Source organism: Pongo pygmaeus, chromosome 17, assembly GCF_028885625.2.
Source record: "Pongo pygmaeus isolate AG05252 chromosome 17, NHGRI_mPonPyg2-v2.0_pri, whole genome shotgun sequence".
Classification (NCBI taxonomy): Eukaryota; Metazoa; Chordata; class Mammalia; order Primates; family Hominidae; genus Pongo; species Pongo pygmaeus.
This window is the reverse complement of record NC_072390.2, coordinates 48074225-48097184: the sequence shown is the minus strand read 5'-3', so window position 1 is coordinate 48097184 and position 22960 is coordinate 48074225. Positions and strand designations below refer to the sequence as shown.

The 22960-nt window shown below is 37.2% G+C and overlaps 1 protein-coding gene across 6 annotated transcripts in view; it reads right to left on the bottom strand.

Moving 5' to 3' along the window:
- The window catches only part of ASXL3 (ASXL transcriptional regulator 3), a 173262-nt gene extending 164915 nt beyond the window's left edge, over window positions 1-8347 (bottom strand). The window contains exon 1 of one of the 6 annotated variants that reach the window (XM_054460883.2): window positions 7808-8347. In XM_054460883.2, coding sequence (XP_054316858.2) covers window positions 7808-7861 — 54 coding nt within the window. In that variant the 5' untranslated portion in view covers window positions 7862-8347. Of the gene's footprint in view, window positions 1-6901; window positions 6919-7385; window positions 7459-7519; window positions 7701-7807 lie in introns of those variants that run through there. The other 5 variants (XM_063653528.1, XM_063653529.1, XM_063653526.1 and 2 more) reach the window with 5 other exon arrangements.
- Window positions 8348-22960: the final 14613 nt, after the last annotated feature.

The window sequence follows — 22960 nt, the reverse complement described above, 5'->3', positions numbered from 1 at the left end:
CAACAATTTCTAACTGCAAGGTTTTGAAGACATAATACTTTTTTTTTAAAAAAAAAAAAAAGGAAGACAATTTTCTTACATATACTTGTTAAAATAAGGGTTTATTTGTTATGTGCACATTTGGGGTGGTGGTGGGAGTGGAGGGTCACAAAGAGTCCTGATGTTCCAGACAGTGACTTAGTTCTGGGGCTGTGTCAACAAGGATTTGATGTATGTGCAGATTACATATGTAGTAACTTACTTTTGACATTAAAAAAATGAAGAATAAACAACAGCCTCACTGTATCATGACTCTCTATGACTGAGCTGGAAAACAAACCCAAAGATCCAATTTCAGTTTTTATTTCCTGAAATTTATTAAAATAGGTTCTAATACATTATGGTTAATAGTATCTTAGAAATGCCATTCACCTTCTGAATAAAGGATGGTCCATCCTATTGCCTTCTACAAGTCATAAATAATTATGATGATTGACTTTGATTTTTTTTAAATCAACAGATGCATAAAGAAAAATGGAATACGTGTACTTGCCAAAAGTACCAATTGTACAATTGTTTTAAAAAATCATAATCTAGTTTTCTCTGGACTAATTTATGCTACAGATATGCAAAATAAAGCAATAATAATTGTATCATAAATTATACATGCATATATCTAGGAAAATCTTACAATTCCTAAGCCTGTCCACTGAGTCTAAATTGCACTGCCTTGGAGAATTCCTCAGATTCTAAAAGTTCCTCCAAAGCTAAGGTCTTGGATGTCATTTAAGTTATATATTTCAGCTATTAAAGGCAATGTTCTAACAAGCCCTTTGGCGCTAACCCCAGGGCATAAATTTGCCTTAAAACTACATAAGAATGTGTCAGAGGGCTATATGTCAATCAACCAGGAGAAGTGCCATTCCCAATTTAGTGTTGTCAGTTGCTGACATTAAAACCAGCAACAGTTAATTGTTACTACTTCAAGTGGGAATACTGAGGGAAGAGGAGAGGTAGGTGTCTAAATTCAGATTGATAAAGCTGTTAATTGCTACCCCTTTATGTAGATTTGTTTAATAATGAAAACAATGTGGCTAATCATATAATGTTTCTATTTGTTCCCCAAGGGCTCTTCAGGGAAAGTTTCCGTCAGGGCTAGATTTTGGCAGCTACCAACTGTGCAGGGACAAAAGCAGAACAATCAAGGCACTCAGTGCTGGCAAATAGCTGAAAGTGGTTGTATACAGATGCCCCTCCTCCTGGCCCTATCAGGAAGGAGCCAGGATCTGCCACTGATGAGCTTTAAAGGAAAAGTTTAAAATGTAAAAGAAGATAATAATTTCAAGCAAAATGTCAGAAGGAAAAGAGGGAAGGAAGGAGGAAGACAGAGTGAGAGGAAGGGACTGAGGGAGGAGAATACATATGTAGGCAACCCAAAAGGCAGGGAATAAGTATGACATAGGCTTGGGCCCTCCCTACGCTTCCATGCAACAGATCAATTAAATTCACATCACTTTAAACACCCATATTGTTTTTTCAAAACATGACAGGTTACATAGAAAAAAAAAAGTATACATACACACGTACAGACACACATACACACACACACATATATACACACACATATAAATATAAAATGTGTATGTGTATGTGTGTGCATGCACAGACACACACATATATATATATATTGTCCCAGCCTTGCTTTTATAGACAGGATGATGATACTGGGTGTATTATCTCAGAGACAGTGTATCATCTCAGAGACAGTTACTGGGATAGTCCCAGCTACTGACTAATCTCAAGAGGGTATTTTAGGGAACAAACAACAGTGCTTTATGTAAGTCTTATACAAATGTAATGTATATAATTTACTGATTTTTTTTTTCACTTTGCCTCATTTGGTAAAGGACATGAGACAGAATTAAATTGTATCATTTAATTTTGTTTTCAGATTCTTTAGTATCAAGTAATGAAAACATTCAGAAACAGCCTCAGATCACTCACTGGTGCACCCCCATCAATGTACAAATATATATCATAAGACTTATGACATAAGTGATATTCATTTTGTTTTGTGCTTCTTTGTGTGTGCGGGGGGAATAGGGGGTGAGTCTTTAATTCCCTTTCTATTACCACCTAACTACAACAGCCCCATAGTAAAACTCACTGATTATTAAAATGGCTTTAAATCCCTCCCCAATCTGATCGCAATTACATTTTCAATTCTGTCCCAGTGCCTATGCCCCCCAAGTCTTCTGGTATTTCTAGATTCCTCCACTCATCACCCCCTGAACCTATCCTCTTGCCTGCACCTCACCTCTGTCCATGTCGTTCTCTTTTCTTAGAATGCTCTCTCTTCACCTGCTTAAACTTACTCATATTTCAAGGCCAAACCAAGTTTCACCTAATCCATTGAGCATTCCACAATCACCACATACCACATAGCTTTTCCCTTCTGTAAATTTGTAAATGAGCACCTGCTTGATCACTCATGTGTCACCTACAGATGGTGTCAGCTCAGTCATCCTCCACTTTTTCTTGTTCCTCTACCAAACTTTATACTGCTTAAGGATATATCTTTGTATCCTCAACAGCATCTGAATCATGTATGTAGGAGCCTACAAAGTGTTTAGGGGCCATATTTCACTTTTCCAGTGCATTTCATTGAAGTTTAAAAATTATTACATTATTAAATGTTGAATTCAATTCCTCTATCGGTTAACTTTCTTGTGGTGAAATTCCCTTCCAGGTACAACTCTACAAGTCTAAAAGCCACAGTACACCAAGAAAGTAGTTCATTTCTGGCATCTAAGAAATCATCTGTTACCCAGGAATTTGTCAAAAAAAATAGAAAAACTTAATGTCGGCAGAAAATAAAAAATTAACAACCTGAACACCAGGTCTAAGTTCACATTACTCATTCTTTCAAGTACGTTTTTATCCAGCTTGAAACTCATTTTCTTTCTAAATAGGCACAGAGATCGTTAAACTCTTTTTTATCTTTCAAACTGTAAAACAGAAATTTAGGTTCCATGTTTGAAAGAAAAGATGATGAGATACAGATAGAAAGAAATGATGCTATGTGCAGACCACAGAAAACAGCTGAATCAAACCAACTGAAATTTTAGTGATTAAAAATAAAACTACATTTGCAAAACTATATTAGCCAGGCTCATGATCCAACTGCATTGTCAATTATGCTCTTGTGTACCTTTGGGGTGACCCAAATCACAGGTCAAAACTCTTCAACTCTTAAGAATACCTGATTATAACCTAAAATCAAAGTACCACTAACACAGTGAGAAAATGTCAAAGGCAGTACACACCCTCTCCCCTATCACCATGCTTATTACTCCTAAAAAATTATATTTATTTCCCAAATACAAAGACAAAAGGCAAGGCAACCAGTAAATTACACAATTATGAACTGCTTTTTAAAAATTTTAACAGCTACCAATACCATTCAGCTTTATTTTATAGAAATCCTAACAGTTTATTTAGAATGTAATGTAATGCATAAATAAACCCTAACAGTTTATTTAGAATGTAATGCAAATATTTCCTCTATTAATTAAAGGAAATCTGTGTGAATCTTTTGTACAGTGTAGATTAATTTTTAACACAATATGATTTACCAAATTTTAATTTACTTAAAACCTTCAGTAACCCTGCTGTGTCGTAAAAGGTTATGTGCCTGTTTTCTTCAAACAATGAGGTGAATTTGTCATTAAAAAATTTTTACCCAAAGGTCACCTTGAACTACCAAGAAAAAAAACACACACACACACACACAGAAAAAAACCAACCAACAAACTGATGTTCATTATCTGTGTGAATGTATCTAAACTACAAGTAAATAAATCAGCCATGTTACCAAGCACAAAGCTATTGAAATAGTTAAGATTTATTTTCAGGTGTCACTGAGACTAAACAAAGATTGTAAGGAATAAAACAAATAAAAGGAAACTCAGGGAACAAATTAATACATTAAACTATTATCTTAAAAGCAGCATTCCCTATAGAACAAAGTGATGAAGATATCAAAAAGCACTTCTCAAAGCAATATTTTTGCATGTCAAAAAAAGAATTAACCTAGAATAAATATATAAATAACAGTATGTTCTGTGTTAAGCCAGTAACAAAGAAACCCCTTAGTGCTGTAAAACAAAGTCCTGTCAAATCCCCATTTTTTACAAAGAAGCATGAAGATGGTTTCACAATGGTTTAAACTGTATTTATAGTAACAGAATGAAGACTTGAGATAAAAGTCAAAAGGATTAAAGTCAAAGCCCCAGCTCGACATGAGTTATGGTTTTGATTTTTATTCTTATTGTGGTCTACAAATATTAAGACAGAAGATACTTCCATGTGATTGTGGGATCCTCTGAGACTCTACAACCTTAGAAGAGCAGATAAAACAGATGAAAATGCATCTGGTTTGGGAGCAGACTCCATATTAAATGGCAATGCGCAAAGTAACAACTACAACTGCAGAAGGCTGTGGGGGAGGGGAGGAGGCTAAAGGCTGAAATTTCTGCAACTGATGCAGGGCAGAAGAAAAAAGAAGGGGAAAAAAAAGATGTGGTATTACTGTTTTAAAATGGCAGCCTGTTAATAATCACTGCATTCCTGAAAACACAGGCAAATTGTACCACCATTCCTTCTTTCATACACTAAGCAAGCCTAACACATACAAGCATTACATACTTCTTTGAGGAAAATGATACAGCTTGATAGCTGCATCTATATCTAAAACAAAATCCCTAAAGTTGCCACTCAAAGAGTTTACAAATTTGGAGACCATATACTTTTTCTCACAAAGAAAGAAAATAGAAATTCTGTTGTGAACTGGAAAGTCTTAGTTACACTAGAAACAAAGATTCTTCTTCCACATATATTTTTCTTTAAGTGAAGGCAAAGCTACATTTATACACAAGCTTTTGGTCATGGTTCAAAACATCTATTTTGCATTTCCTCTCCCCTGATGTCCTATCTTTCAAGAAAATCACACACACACACACACACACAAACACACACACACTCACTCCAGCAAGAGAGATATATATATATAACATATTCTGCATGAATTGAAAGATCATTCTTAATGTTTTTTGAGTACTCTCTCTTTAGTTCATTTATTGCAAAAACCACATATTGAGTTATATATTTTCTATCCATCCTGAATCTTTACTTTTAAAATCAGGGACCTTATTTAACATTTGTTGAAGAAAAGGCTAAAAGTCCCTAACAACAACAGCAAAATCATCGGAGCATTGCGAAATATGAAATGATAGTATCTATATCACAGAAATGCTTAAAATCTTTTTTTAATTGAGTGTAAAGAAATACTATCAATTATAAAAGTAAAAATATTTTATCATGCAAGTTTAGAAGAGAGTTCAAGTCCATATGCATTCATGTAATCATAAAGAAAACATGAAAATTAACCAAATATTAATCTGGTTAATGGTGACCAGTTATCACCATTAACCAAATGGATCAATTTCTCCTTTCTTCACAAAATAAGAATTAGATAAGTCACTTATACAAATCATAAATTTCTGAAAATGATATTTCCAGTACGATTCCTTGCAATTTTATTCAGTATTTGATTTTAACTGTCACATTTTGAACACATACACATTTATACAACTACCAGGGGAAAAATAACTTGAACCAAATTGAAAAATTACCATAACTACTAGTTCAATATGTCTGGTTAAAATAGAGACATCTGGTCTATCATTCTTTTGTGTTGATGACTCCTAGTGTGTCTTTTCCCATCAATGAACTTTTCGAGAGGAAAATCCAACTTTTAACAAAAACCCGTGACTTAGAAATATCTTTCAAATTATATCAATACAGATATATCATTATTAGATCAAATAAAACACAGTACCTTCAAGAATAGTAACACATACTGATTGCATACAAATGGCTAGCTTTAAATTCCATCAGAGTAATGTTATTAAATAATTCTCTGCAGGCAGATATGGCTAATTCATGACTCATTATTTTTAAATATTTATAAATCAACTCATTGTTCACTTGCTTAAAATATACACTAAAGCTCTCTAATAGTACTTGATTGCCACTCCACGGAACCTGAATAATGCATTTTCAGAAGCCTTGCACATCCCCACACAATTCTGAATTAATGGCCGAGCAAACAATAAGTAACGTACTATGCTCCAGCAAAAACTCAGTGATAACATCAATCTGGCATCTACTTAACACTTACTGCTTACTTCTCACATATTCCCCACAACTTAAGTTTCCTCTTCCAGATGCAGTTCATTAAAGAATCACTATCACCTGCCCATTCATCCACAGAGTGAGAGATTTAGCGATTAACACAATCACAGATAAGTGGAGAAATAACATACAACACTACAAAATTAAGAGATTAAGTAAAGGGACCTGGGCACTCCAGCTACCAATAACTAGATTGCAATTAAAAAGGACTTTGTCACTTCTTCGCTGGGCAATAGGGCCAATTATCTAAAACCCTTTGCTAGAATCCAGATACATACCAGAGCAAGGCCCTTCAACCAAACTCAGATAATTACTTTTGACAAATGTTCTCCTTGAGCATAATGCAGTTACTCAAATGCTTTTCAAAATGACTACAGTTACAGTAAAACAATCTTTACAAAGTCAACCCAATAACACGTCCTGCTCCCCCCTCCCAAAACCCCCGCTGCGTGCACTCTGCTTTCTTTTGGCCAATTTATAACAGATAGTAAGTTGGCGAATAAATATTTAATTTATGCAGCCAAAACCCTGAAAGGCTTAGCTTCAAATGTAATGCCTGGCATTCCCGAGACACACTGTACAGAAATATCCTTTTGAAAAATCCTTTTACAGCTGTCCTTTAAAAGAAGATGGGAAGAAAAAAGAAAGAAAGAAAAGAAAAACCCACACATATACATGCATCAAACCAAAGACGCCGACGCCCCTCTGCCAACCGGCATTTCTATAGAGACATTCTTTCGACGATTAAAACGTAAGCTCCGAAAGGTTAAAGAAAAGGAAAAGCAGCCAAGTAACACCGCCCAGGAAGCCAGCAGTAAAATACACCTAGCTGTACACTCTTAATAACCTCCCACTACAAATGACACTGACCCAACTTCACCAAACACACACACACCCCGAAACACACTCACAAATTGCACACACGTGCACAGAATGTACACACAAACATCGAGCAGAGCACAATACCTACAAACACAAACGAACTGGAGCCACACAAAACATGCACGTATCAGTGTGCACACATAATGCACACGACACGGCACACAGACAAGCAACCACCTAGCCCACATGCACACGCCCCACAAGTCCGTGTCGGACACACACCGTGCATGCACGTGTAAAATGTTTGAACTCACAAACGCCGAACATACACACAGACTGTGCACAGAGTTATTGATGAAATTCCGGGGGGTGGAGAGGCCGGGAGGGAGTGGTAATTGCCACACAAAGGTCTCCGGAGCGGCAGAGAGGGAAGTCGAGCCGCGCCGAGCGCTCGGAAATTCACCCGTGGAGAAGGCACAGCAGAGCCCCGAGAGCGAAGTACGGGGAGAAGTGTCCCGGGCGGTCCCGGACGCAGGGCTCCCGGAGATAATCGCTGCGCCCCTCCGCGCGCGCACGCACACACACAGGGGCCCCCGGGCGAGCCCACTCCCGCAGAATAACAAAGAGCAGGAGCCCGGCGAGCGGGCGGCGGCTCGGGCTGGAAGTGGCCGTCTCCGCCGCCGCGGACCGGCGCGGGGCGAGCGGCGGGGCCGGCGGGAGGCGCGGGCGGCGGGTGGGGGGCGGTACGTACCAGGCGGGCAGCCTCGGCCCAGGTGCGGTCCTTCTTCTTCCTCTTGTCTTTCATGTTTGCATCTCATTGATGGTTCTGATGATGACGTGGGGGATTCCACGGGGTGCTCGGGGTTCGGGCGCGGAGACAATGACCCAGTGACCCGGTGACCCGCACTCGCTCCGCGGGGGGAGGCGCGCGGGCGGCGGCGGCGGCGGCGGCGGCGGCGGCGGCGGGTGGGAGGGATGGAGCGAGGGGGTGGGGTGGAGTGGGTGGGGGCGCGCGACGGCGGCGGCGGCGGCGCGCGGCGGGCGGGCCGGGGGCGGGGGCGGGGGCGGGGGCGGCGGCGGCGGCGGCGGCGGCAGCGGGGCCCGGGCCAGGGGCGGGGGCGGCGCCGGCCGGGCTCGCTCGTGCGGGGCTCGCGCTGCGCCACCGCGGCGGCCGCCGCGGTGACAGCTCCGGGGATGCTCCGCTCAGCCCCGCTCACAACAATACACTCTGACGTCACGGGGAATGGCGACGCGGCCGCACACTCACCGCGCTCACACTCGCCGCGCTCACACTCGCCCTCTCGCGCGCGCACACCCGTGCACACTCGCCGCGCGCCCCCTACTCCAGCCACGCCCTGAAACCCTCGCGAGACCCCTCTCCCTCCAACCCAGCCCCCAAATTCCCCGGGCGCTGCCCACTCCTTGCAGGCCGTTCCACCCGCTTCCCCCTGTCCCGCTCAGGCCGAAAGCCGCGGACACGGTGGCCTTTGGAACTTGTGTAGGAGTCCGCCCCGCACCTCGACGCCTCTGTCCTGTGCGCTCACGCGTGCACACTCACTCACTCACACACACACCGCACTACTCTCCTCTGTTGGACTCCCTTAACCCTGTCTCTGCTTGGCTGGGGGAACTCCCAGAGCCTTGCTGAAAGGGTACGGAGCCAGTGTCTTCGGATACAGAACTAATAATGTACGTGCAACTTAACACAATGTTGAACCACCTACAGCATCTCAAACAATGCAGGACCAAAGAGCCGTGACCGTGGATCCACGCGATGCCATACCGTAGGGCTAATTATATTTAAACAGCGTATAGTCAACATTCTGTAGAGTAAAACGATGCACATGGAAAAAACTGAAAAGCTAACGCTTGTGTATTTTTTAAATTATAATTTTCAGGTCTGGGATACATGAAGTGTTGGATTGTTACCCTTATTAGCGAACTACCAAAAAAGATGTTAAGACTTAAAAGTTTATGGTAATCTTTCCAACTTCATACATCTCTAGTGAATTGTTTGGGTCAGTAGAGTTATTGTTAAGCAAATAAAAAAATGACGCTGTGACCCACACAGTAATTGTGTGTATTTGTCTGGAGTATCTGAAAACAAAAAGGTCACTTCTACTGGATTATTTTTCTGAAGTTATTTCCTGAATAGGATATTAATGGTATATAAATAGTACTTTGTGTTTTTTCATACACATTATCTCGTTTGATCCACAAAACAGCTCAGTTAAACATATATTTCCCCTCTACTGTACAAATGAGGAAATGAAACTCAAAAACATGACAATGTATCCAAGATCTCTTGCTAAATCATTTTTAATAACTCAAGTCTTTTGACCCTAATCTCATGTTTATTCAATTCTATACTGCCTGTTTAAAAATACTGTTGTCTAAAAAATGAACACTTACATCTAATGAAGAGATTTATGTCTCAGAATAAGAACAATTATAGTAAGGTGATTCCTTTGAGAGCACTGTCAAATGACTGAAGTAATAAAAATGTTTGATTACCAAAAATTAAGCAGAGACAGTTCATAATCATAAAGAGCTGCATATGATAATTCTTTTAGAATATTTGTTTTATTAATTCATTAGACTGAGAAAAGACTATGCATCAGTTTTAGAAAATATCAAAAGATTATCTGCACTTTTTCTTCTTTTAAAATGGATTTAGAGAACACGCTGAAGTTATCCCTAGGGGAAAATTTTATCCACGCAATTTGCATAATTCTATCCAGGTGTATTATATTTTTACTTTACATTTCAAATATATTAAATTTGAATCACGTTCACATCTGCTTTTATTTTCCAGAATTCTCTTTATGGCTAAAGTAATTGATATATTTTCAAAGTATTTTCATTCTAATGTTTTTTCTTCTACTCAGAAATACCTATTTTAAGCAATCAGACATAACATATAATTTGTTATTTTCTGTGAAATAGTGGTTAATAAGGAGTTTTGGAGCCAGCTAAAGGAAAACATACATATTCAGTTATTTCTTCACAGGAAGGCCAATTTCTGGTTATTAAAGAAGAGAAAATATATTGTCCTACTTAAGCAGATGTAAATTGATGGTTTAAAAAAAAGCTATTGTTTATGCATTCATTCTCTGACAGAGAGCTGAGTATAAATAACCAATATTATGAACTCACTCTTAGATTCTACCTCACATTTCGGGTACTTGAATATAAATAGTCCATAGCAGGTAAGTCTGGTTAAAGACTTGGTGAATAGTCTATGTCAAATTAACATATTTTACAGAGCACCAGAAGAGGAGTAGGCCACCATTTCCAAGAGACCATTGTTAGACTTCTTTCTTCTACATTTACTTTGTGTCAGGGGGCAGGAAATAGATTAATCAATTACAGATGTTTTGTAATTTGGTAAGTTATATGAATAGCTTTTCAACATAAAGTGAAATACATTATAAGAAATGTACGAGTAAATTTCTGTGAAAATTAATGGGAGAAATAACTCTGCTGGGGAGATTAAATAAAGCTTTAGTAAAGAGAAGTTTTCAGGTGGGATTTGAGGAATGGGTAGGATTTGAATATTCACACTTGTAGGAATGGAGAAAAGCTTTTTCAAACACAAATGCAATAAAGGTCAGTCAGGACAATTGAAAACTAGGAAAATATTAAATTAGATAGATGACATCTACCAAGCACTGCTTACATTCAATTAAATTCATATCAGATCACATATATTTCAAGAACTCTTTTTTTAAATGAGTAGAGAGGAGTAACTCAGAGAACAGACTCCAGTTAGAATTGCCTATAAATCCTCCCTTTTCTGAATCCCCATCCCAATTATACAGTAATGGAGATCCCTCCAGAGCTCAATTGGCATGTAACAGCACCTTCTCTGCATTCCACTGCTTTCTTCATTTCCATTCCTACTAATAGTTCTAAATTCAACAACTTAAACATTTGTGCATATCTCCTCTCAAGAATTCCAGCAGATTTTTTTCATTTCCTGTAATGTTTATTGCAACATGCTTAACAATCAATAAACAATAGGTATATAACCCAAAGAATAAGAAATATTGATTTACATATGACAAAATAGAGGTGTTGGAAAATGGTTTACCAGACAAAATGGAGGTTTACTGGAAAATGGGCTAAGTTAATGTGAGGCTCCAAAAGAAGAGACACCTAAGGATTTGAGGACAGAAGTTGTTTGTTCATTTCTGTGGTCCCTCAGGAGATACAAGCTTTCGCCATGGATCCTAATCAAAGAGTTCACCAAATATGGGAAACTTTAGGTGTTTCAGGCAGGGATAGGGGGCTGGGATTCCTTCGGATTCAGACTCCTTGTATACATGGCTACCATCCACATGCCTGTTGAATGTTGTGTGAGGAAGTCTGGATTAAATAAAAATATCTTCCATTCCTCTCCAACAAAATCCCACCAGCAGGCACAACACAGAACAGGAGGTGGAGTGGGGAAGGAGTAATAAAAGATGAGGGGAGAGAATGGAAGCCAGGGTTGCAGGGGAGATAGAAGAGGTCTTTGTTGGTCTGATGGCCATGCCCCATGGGTTTTATTTTTGAAGTAAGTTTGTTTACTATGCATAAGCTTAGAATCTCTGAATTTTCAAATAATAACATTTAATAGTTTTAGTTTTTCTAAACATCTTTTGTTAATGATCATTTAGAATCTAACTGGTCTGGAAAATCCATGAAGGTGATCCCCTTGTCTCCTTTATCCACTGCTCAATTCACTAAATTTCAGGCACTAAGCAAATTCCCTGTCATACTCTAAGGTGCAATAAATATTTACTGAATAAAAAATAAACTATTGGAAAGAAAGGAAAATGATCCCTTTTGTTTTTAATACAATAAACGTCCAGCAAATCAAGATATAGTTTTATCATTTTACTCTTAGTATCATTTTTTCCTGTCCTATTTATAGTCCACTGAACGGTTTAGGAGATATAAAGTAAAGTAAAATAAAGCCAAGTATCACTATTATTCATTATGTGTAGTCAAGTATTACTGAGTGATGCTCCTAAGGGCAAATGAATTTTGACCTTGTCTTTTTATTTTTTTATTTTATTTATTTTTTTTTTTTGAGACGGAGTCTCACTTTGTTGCCCAGGTTGGAGGCAGTGGCGTGATCTCGGCTCATTGCAAGCCCCGGGGCCAGGTTCACGCCATTCTCTTGCCTCAGCCTTCCAAGTAGCTGGGACTACAGGTGCCCGCCACCACGCCCAGCTAATTTTTTGTATTTTTAGTAGAGACAGGGTTTCACCGTGTTAGCCAGGATGGTCTCAATCTCCTGACCTCAGGATCCGCCCACCTCGGACTCCCAAAGTGCTAGGATTATAGGCGTGAGCCACTGCGCTTGGCCTGACCTTGTCTCTTTTATTCTACTCCTACATATCCTTAACTTTTTGAGTCCCTCATTATATCTATTTAAAGTCAGTTTATCCCATGAATATAAACAAATTAGCTTCACTTCAGGAACGTATAGAAGTCTCAAAAATATTATCTGAAAGTAAGTTTATCTAAACTTGGGACGATTCTTCCACTACGACATGACTAGGATAACTGTGATCATTTTGTTTTTACTCGCAATCTATAACAGTTTAATACTTTAAGATTTCAGCATATTTTAATTATGAAGATATGTGTAGCTATAAAGACAATTAAATTTTCATTTTCTTCAAAAATTTTCTTTAGGTGATTTTATTTATATTGTCAAAGCATATCATTAAAAAGAAAATTAGAGCTATTTTGAGACTCATTTTTAAATCTCTGGCCAATTTGTATTGTTTGTATATTTCAGTGCACTAGCTGAAACATAAAATTTTTCATCATATATTGAGACCCTTAGCAGCTAAAGTGTTCTTGAATCTGAGGAAAAATAGAATAAAGTAGCTAAAAATATTTCCATAGTTTTCTTTTTCACTTTCTTGAGTTGCTCTCTTTTCTGCTTTATCTCTTTCCTTCTTTGTGCAATAACAAACTCTCCTTCTGAGTAGAGCCCTTCATTCAAGAATTTACCTTTTTCCCCTTTAAACCCTTAATTAGCCATAGAGAACACAGTCTGATTTATGGCCTAGCGTTTAACAGGACTCACACTTAATCCATTACACAAAGAGGGATACACATATTCCCTAACAGCACCACTCATTAGTTTATACAAGATGAAAAAAAAAAAAAACACTTAGCAAATGTAAATAAAGGGTTGTGTGATACTATCTTCTTATGCATATATAATGTGATCAGAATTTCAACATTGCAGTCTAACAGCTTTTTGCTTATTTTCAAAACTACAAATTAGATTTCTCTAGGTAAACTCTAATTCAATCCCACATTTAGTGGATAAGAAGGAAAATTACATGCTGCTAAATTCATCTTTATGTAGAAAGAATTTTAGTTCACAAAGAAGACTAGAATTCTGATTATAGCTACTGTCTCAGACATAATGGAATCTTGGTCATTTACTGATATGATGTTTCCCTCTGTTTTCATGTTTACAAAAAGAGTAAATTTTGTGATGGAGACCCCCAAAAAAGAACTTCAGAGGGATCATTAACAAGTAATTTATTCCAGTAATTTTGTACCTAACTGCTATTTTAAGTTGTACAGTAAAACATATGAAGTATACCCTTAGATAGTAACCTGATATTGGAACGTCCTCTCCTTTCTATGCATAGCACCAAAAGCTCAAAGGAAGATATAAAGCTATTCTGCAAGTTTTAAAAGGATGGATTGAAGTGATGGGGAGATAGGGCTCGTTTTGTAACTGAAGAATTCTTATTGCTTTCCCATTGAGTTTTATTGCAGGGGACACGGCTGATCATTTTAGCCAACACACTTCCAGTAACCATGGGGTGACATGATTGATTAGCTAAATAGCAGGAATAACTGGAAGATCTCTTAGGAGCCCATTGTGGCCAAGGAAATTTCATCCAATTGTCCATTGGCTTATGTGGGGAAAGAAATAAAGGCGGGGGAGCACAGGAATTGCCAACCCCACTGAGGCCCACCTATTAATGAGTAAAGCAGTAGGACTATATTTAAGAAAAAAGAGAACAATGACTCTGCAGTGGCAGAAATCTGTTCAGCATTTTCATAGCCCCAGTGAGGCTGGGGGTGAGGACAGAGGTAAGCCTATTTATCTTCTGTGTGGGAATAGAGAGATCCAGAAAAAGAGATTCTTGCTCACCCACTCTCCGTGACTTTCTACCACTCTATCACATTTAGGCAAGGTATCCCCAAGGAAAAGGATCAAAGATAGTTATGACATTTAGATGTCAAAATAATGAATCATGCATTTTAACAATATCTGGATTGAGTTGCTGGTAGGAATTTTAATCAATGCGCATTTTTTAGCAGAAAATTCTTTTCTCTGGAGACCCTCCCCTTGTTTAGGCCAAGAGGAGATTAACTCCGTAGTAAATTGTCTAGATCACTTTTCTACCTAACCTATAATCATTTAGTTAATTTCTATTTTATAAAACTAATCTCCACTTTCTATTTGTGGGCTTATTGCTAAGTTCTCTATGTAGTCAAGGAGTGTTTCACTTTAATAAAATTTCTAAAGTTTGGAAAATTTTCTATTCTTTTGTTTTTTACTGGAAGTATAATTAACATAAAATAAAAGGCATAGGGGAGGGGGGAGGGATAGCATTAGGAGATATACCTAATGCTAAATGACGAGTTAATGGGTGCAGCACACCAACATGGCACATGTATACATAACAAACCTGCACGTTGTGCACGTGTACCCTAAAACTTAAAGTATAATAATAATAAAATTTTAAAAAAAGGCATAGGTCTCAAATATTTGGTCTGATGACTTTTAATAATTGTATATTCCCTAGTAACTATCATCCAAAACAAGATACAGAGCATTTTCATCACCCCAAAATGTTTCCTTATGCCATTTCCAGTCACTCCTCATGCCTTCAGAAACAACCACTCTCAGACTTCAATCACCATAGATAAGTTTGGCCTGTTAATAGACTGTTAGTAATTTCCCCTATTGGTAGCTCCATCTATTTATTTTTGTAATGGCGTCAGGTGTATTTGATGAAGTCCAATTTATATATATGTATATATTTTCTTTTATGGTTAGGGTTTTTGAGTGTTACCCAAGAAATCTTTGCCTACTCCAAATTTAAGAAGCCATTCTCCTTTCTTTTATTCTAGAAGCTCTATGGTCTAGGTTTTACATTCACATCTAACTGTAATTAATTTTTGTGTATAGAATGAGACAGGGATCTAATGTTTTTCATATGGCTATCCAGATGTTTCTATACAGTTTATCATTATTACTCTTACTAATTGAATTGACTTGGCACTGTGATCAAATGTTAATTGACCATATATGTATGAGCCTATTTCTGGCCTTTATATTTTATCGTATTAACCTGTATGGTTACACTTATACCAATAACAAACTGCTTTGATTTCAGTAGCTTTATAGTGATCTTGAAATCAGATACATAAATCCTAAAATTTTATTGTTCTTTTTCAAGATTGTTATGGACTTTCTAGATTCTTGCATTTCTGTATAAAATAAATTTAAAGAATCAGCCATTTTTATATGGATGACAATGAATCTGTATACTAATTTAGAAAGACATTCACAATATCAAAATTTGTATATCCATAAAGTTGAATTCATTTTTGAGGGACTTCTTGAATTTGTGTCAGCCATGTTTTAAAATGTTTAATGTAGTACTCTGGGATATGTTTGTTACATTTATTCCCAAGCTTTGATATTTTCTATGCTATTCGAAATAGTATTTAAATGTGATTCTTGGATTATTAGCTAACAATATATAGAAATAAAATTAATATTTGAATGTCGATCTTGTATACTGTGATGTTAAATTCACTTTTGGTGTTATAGATTCAAGTAGTATTTTTATATGTATATGTAGAATAATTATGTTGTCTATGAATAAGGGAAGTTATATTTCTTGATTTAATAAATTTGTTTATTTTTCTGGCTTTATTGCACTGGCTAGGACTTATGGGACAATTCTGAACACAAGTGGTGAGAGTAAACACCCTTACCCTATTTACATCCTTATAGTTGGAGTAAAGAGATACATATTTCACTTAAGTATCATATTAGCTGCATGACTTTGGCAGATACACTTTATCTGATTCAGAAAATTATCTTCCTTTTCTAAAAATCTCACAGTTCCTTCCCTCTTTTCTGAGTAGGTCTTACATTTTGTCAAAAGCTTTTCTGTATTTTTTTTTTTTTTTTTTTTTTGAGACGGAGTCTTGCTCTGTTACCCAGGCTGCAGTGCAGTGGCACGATCTCGGCTTACTGCAAACTCCGTCTCCCGGGTTCATGCCGTTCTCCAGCCTCAGCCTCTCAAGTAGCTGGGACTACAGGTGCCCACGACCACGCCCAGCTAATTTTGTTTTTGCATTTTTAGTAGAGATGGGGTTTCACCATGTTAGTCAGGATGGTGTCAATCTCCTAACCTCATGATCCACCCACCTCGCACTCCCAAAGTGCTGGGATTATAGGCACTTTTCTGTATTTATTGATATGATCATAAGATATTTTTATTCTGCGATGTAGTATGTTACATGGATTCATTTTCTCATGTTATACCTTATATTTCTACAATATACCACTCTTGTTCTTTTTAAGTTTACTTTTATATATTGCTGGATTTATTTTTTCTAATATTTTGTTATGATGTCTGTCTTTATGCTCATGAAGAATATTAATCCTTTATTATTGATTTTTTAACGTCTTCTAAATATCTTATTATAGTATTGGTCAACTCATTAAATAAATTGGAAAGTTTGTTCCTTCTTTGTATGCCAAAATGCTGAAAGAGCAGTGGTTAGATTAGTATTATTTCTTCCTTAAATGTTTTGTAGAATTCATTCCTGAAACCACATAGGACTGAAGTTATAATTGTGTGTGTACAACATGTGTGTGTATGTATGTAAAGGGTTTTACAGCAAATTCAGTTTCTATTATGTATGATAGGCTATTTATTGATTTTCTCTTTTGTTTCTCCAAATTATATTTATTAAAGTTTCATAAGTTTGGCCAGCCATAGTGGCTCATGCCTGTAATCCCAGCACTTTAGGAGGCCGAGGCAGGCGGATCACGAGGTCAGGAGATCAAGACCATCCTGGCTAACACGGTGAAACCCCGTCTCTACTAAAAGTACAAAAAAAATTAGCCAGGCATGATGGCGGGCGCCTGTAGTCCCAGCTACTCGGGAGGCTGAGGCAGGAGAATGGCGTGAACCCAGGAGGCAGAGCTTGCAGTGAGCCGAGATCGCACCACTGCACTCCAGCCTGGGTGACAGAGGGAGACTCCGTCTCAAAGAAAAAAAGTTTCATAAATTTTATTGAAATTTATAAATTTATACAACTTTCATACCTTGCATTTAGCCAGTGTAGTTGTATAATTTGAGGTTTTTATTTGTGTAAATATATACCTTTATGCAACCACAACTTTAAACTAATTTTACAACAGTTTGACCATCCCCCCCAAAAATGTCTTCCTGCCCATTTGAAGTCAAATCCAGTTTCTACTTCCAGGACATGGAGTCACACAATGTGCAGCCTTTTACGTTTGGTTTCTTTCACTTATTATACATTTATCCATTTTTGTTGCATTTATCAGTAGTTTGTCTCTTTTTTTTTTCATAGTACACTACTTTACGGATATGCAACATTTTGTTTATCGATTGACAAACTGAAGTATATTTAGAAGGTCTACAGCTCTTGGCGATAATAAATAATAGTGCTATGAACGTTTGTGTACAAGTCTTTTTGTGGTCATGTTTTCATTTTTGTTGGTAAATGCCTACAAATGGAATTGTATTTTATGGTAAATATATGAGTAAATTTTCAAATTGCTGCATCTTATTTTAAGTATATGTTTCCAAAGTGACACAACATTTTTGGTGAAATGTGTATTCAAATATTTTATCCATTTTAAAATTGTGTCTTTCATCTACTTATTATTGATTTTCAAGACTTCTTCATATATACTGCATATATTTTACCATATATGTGATTTATAGCTAGTTTATCCCAGTATATGACTTATCTTTAATTTTCCTAATGGTATCTTTTGAAGAGCAGAAGATCTCAATTTTGATGAAACTCAGTCAAATTTGTGTGTATGTGTTTGTGTGTACAGTATGTTTACAGTAGCATATCTAAGAAATCTTTCCCTAACCAAAGGTCACATATTTTTTCTCATGTTTTCTTCTAGAGATTTTTTAGGTTTAGCTCATAAACTTATGCATATGACTTACTTTGAGTTAGGGTGTGGATTTTATGTGTGCTGTGAGCTAAAGGTATCAGTTTATTGTTTTAACATATGAATATCCAATTATTCCAGAATCATTTGTTGAAAAGAAAATCCTTTTCTTGATTGATTTATCTTGGCACATTTGTCAAAAACTTGATCAACCATGATTATATGGGTGTTTTTCAGCACTGTTTATTGATATTTGACTTCATGCCAATATCACATTATTTCAATTAGTATGGTATTATTATAAATATTGAAATCAGGTAGTATAAGATCTTGAGCTTTGTTATTCTTTTTGAAGTTGTTTTAGCTTTTTAGGATTCACTGATTTTTCACATAAATGTGAGAATCAGCTTGCCAATTGATTTATGCCCAAAAAGGGGGATGGTGAAGCTGCTGTTATATAATCTGTACCAAATTCTTCCACTATCTTCTCACTTGCATTATTTATGACGAAAAATCTGTAGTCATCCTCATGTTTGCCCTCTGTTCCTAACAAGCCTTTTTTCTCCCTGGCTGCTTTTAAGATTTTTGATTTATCAGTGGTTTTGAGCAATTTTATTTAAAAATCTTTGGTATAGTTTGCTTTCTGTTTCTTTTACTTGCAGTTCATTGAAGTTCTTGCATCTGTGAATTTATAATTCTCACCAAATTTGGAAATGTTTCAGACATTATTTCTTCTAATGTCTTTTCTTTTTAGTAGTTAATCCTCACTATCCTCCCCAGTAACTAGATACATTCTAAGAAAAGGAATTATGTCTTTATTGCAGCACTGTAACACCATGATTAACCCAGGGCCTAGTACATATGACTCGTTGACCATTATCTGAATAAACTAATATATGCATTTCCAAGCAATAAAGATACCATTTGTTTTACTCACTCATTTTGCTTAGGCAGTGTGTATCTGAATATTACTATCTTTGGTTAGACACAATTACGTGATTATATGTCACCAGTTTGAATTAATATAATTATCAGTCTTTCCCAAATTACCTCCAACCATCTCAGTCCAGGACACTACAATGTGACTTCTCCATTTATCCTTGTATTTCTTTAAAGTCATTATCACTCCTGTATATAAAAGGATCATGGCAGAAAAAGGAAAAAAGTGAGAGGAAAAGAAGTAAAGGGAGAGGAGAAGAGGGGAGATTCAGTTGGACTCTTCCTTTCAATGCTCTTATGATCAATATAAAATTTTCTGACTTTCACATTCACAATGCTACACTTAGAGAAATTGTATTAACATTTTTATGTATCAAAATAGTCAAATATTTGTTCATGTTAAGGACAATACACATGTAGAAATAGATGCTTCTTGGGAATGTGCTGATTATATTAATAACACTAGCTAACATTTATTGATCACTTATTATACCATTGGCATGGTAACAAGTACTTGATTTACTTATTACTTGCAACAATATTATAAATTATGTACTATTGAGACAGCCAAATGCCTTGGCAGATAAAAAGGGGTCCCCAGAGAATCTCCAACCCACCCTGCATGTGTTAACATCAGGTGCTTTTGTGTACATGAGGGAACCTGCCCAGGGCCTTGTCTGAGCATGCCCACATGTGCATTGGGGTGGAGTGCACCCATTGGGGTGGAGCCACAAGCTGGGAGAGGAGCCTGGCCTCTTCAGTTCCTGTGTGGTGACCTGGAATAAATCTGTGAAGTGGGGGACCTAGCAGCAGGATTCCATCTTGCTTTGCTGAGGTATTATTTTTTTTCTTTTTTTTGCCCAATAAAATCCTGTTCTACTCACCCTTCGATGTGTCTATGTGTCTACATTTACTGGTCATGTGACAAGAACCTGATTTTAGCTGAACTAAGGAGCAAAATTTTGCAACATTTTGGTACCCAACCTGGGGCTTGAGAAAGGGTGAATAAGATGTGAACCAAAATATCTTTTGCTTTTTTGCTTCTGAGCCTTTTTGTCCTCTGACTTCTTCTGAGGGTAGAAGAAACTGTGCACCACCCCACCCCACCCCAATGACTGCAGGCACCAGCGGCTCCCCCACTCCCCTCCCAGCTGGGGTTAGGAACCCATTTGTACAAGAATAAGAGGTATTGCCCCCAGGCTCAACACTGCACTTTAAACTTTTTTCTACCTTTCCTCTAACCCTGAAAGCGGTTAGCATAGTCCTGCACTTTAAGCTTTTCTTTTTTCCTACATCAGGTCAGGAGTTAACTTTTTTTCTTCTTTTGAGACGGAGTCTTGCTCTGTCACCAGGCTGGAGTGCAGTGGCACAATCTTGGCTCACTGCAACCTCTGCCTCCTTGGTTCAAATGATTCTCCTGCCTCAGCCTCCCAAGTAGCTGGGATTACAGGTGCGTGCCACCATGTCCGGCTAGTTTTTCTATTTTTAGTAGAGATGAGGTTTCACCCTGTTAGCCAGGCTGGTCTCAATCTCCTGACCTTGTGATCCACCCGCCTCAGCCTCCCAAAGTGCTAGGATTACAGGCGTGAGTCACCACACCTGGCCAGGAGTTAACTTTTAAGAGAGAGATTTGTTTTTTTTCTTTTTAGAAGATGTTTTACTAGGCTAGGTAAGGTAAGAATCACTGTTTATATCCTCTGTAAAGTTTTAATTATGAAAACGGATTTGCGAGGTTGGTCTTAAGCTGTAGCCAATCTGATGTGCTTTGCATGACTTTCTGTATGGTCAGTAGGAAACTTTGCTGCAGGCTTCCATCTAGTTTTATGTTCTTGGGAATGTGACCCGTAATCACGTGGCAATGTTTTGTTTAGCCTCCATCGTTTTACAATGGCGGCCAAGTTCAATCCTGGCTTAGGGAATGAATCCTTTCTGGTTTGATATCTGCATAACTTTTGCTGTTTATTCTCTTCCCCTCCGTGAACCACCTTGTATTTTCCTTTCTCTGAGCACCTGGGGGTCACCTTTGGTAAAGCCAGAAATATTGTCCGCTTGGTACAGCTAACGTCAAGTAACAAGGAATTTAAATGGATTTTCTTAAAGAGCATGCAGCCTAATTAAAAGTGGATATCCAAGTTATAGGTATATTTAAAAGGCCTTTATGTTTTATTTTCTTGAATCTTGTTTTGCTGGCAAAAGGGTTTTTTCTCGGTCAACTGAATTCTTTTTCTCCATTTTGTCTTGCCACTCTTAATGCATGCATGAGAAGCCAACAATCCAATCAGGAGATTGGCAAATGAAAAATCTTACGGCTACAGGTTTTTTCCTGCCCATTTGTGTAGTTATATATGTGTTGTGTGTGTGATGTCTATAAAAAGAACTCTTGTTAATTGGCCTAAAGGAAGACAAGTGCTTGGATCAAATGTTTTTAAAGGGAAGATAAAAGCTGTGGTACCTTTCAGTTCCTGTGACTTTAATCTTTGAAAAACAAAAACAACCTTAAAGATTATTGGTAAAATGCAGATGTCACCAAAATGTAAATAGGTAGACTAAATTATGCAGGTCAGATACTAGGTTTGATCAATTGTTTAAGGTTAGAAACTGCTTTTTTTGGTTTTTGAGAACTGTTCAATTTGCCTGCTTAACAATTGGTAAGGCCTGGGACATACGGAATTACCGCACCCTTAATTGTTCTAGAAGGAGTCAAACTTTGGCTGCACCTTATACATAATTAAAACAACTTACCAGGTCTTACATTAAAGTTAAAAATTGCTAGGAGTTACCATTATAACATGTAATTGAGAGTACTGGAAATAGATTTTACATATGAAGTGTGTAAGAAGATGTATATTTAGTAAAAGATTATAAGAAGGTGGGGAGATGTAAATTCTTGCCTAGAGTTGGTTGAAGGATTGTTTTGAATTAGATAAGATAAAGCTGAAGGTTTAAACAAGTGACGGAAGGATTGTAAGAATCAATCTTGCAAAAATTCCGTGTGTGAATATATTGACTGCATTCAAAAGGGTATAATATGGGTTTTCTGTAAATTCAGCATTGAAAGAAAAGCACAACTAGGTACTTTTAAGGTGCTAATCTTCTCTTTAGCAAAATTTGTAAAGGGTTTTATTTTTTGCTTTTTAAAATTTCTGAATCATCATTTTGGCAAGATAAATAATTTATAGTCATCTCAAATTCTATTTCATAGCATCAAGTGTCTTAAACCTCTAACATATTTAACAGACTTCTCAATATCAACCTTCAGTTTCAAAATTGTCTTTCCTAATACCTGGCTTTTGGATGCTACAGAGAACCCCTGGAGTTTCCAAAAGAGAGGTAGACAGGAGTATTTGACATGTTTAGCTACATGGGATTGCCAAAATGGTGTTCAATCTAATTTAGGTTACATTTTGGGTGAATAATACTAATATATGTTCCAAAATTTAATGACATTTCTAAAATTCTAATGTCTGAGTATATGCTATCAATCACAAGGTTGTTATGTTAAGTTATTATGTACCATAGAGATAACCAAATTTATTTGCCAATTGTGATTCTGACTATAACCACTCTGGACATTTTGTGCTTCAGAGATAATTGTTGTCTTGTTTTTATCCTCTTCAAAGCATGGTTTATAATCAACTATAGAACTTTGACAGATGCTCTCAGATGCAGATTTCTGATAATTTTGGAGATTGTAACACTAGAATAAAGAAAAAATGTACAGGACTCAACTCATGAGGAGCTGAAATGTTC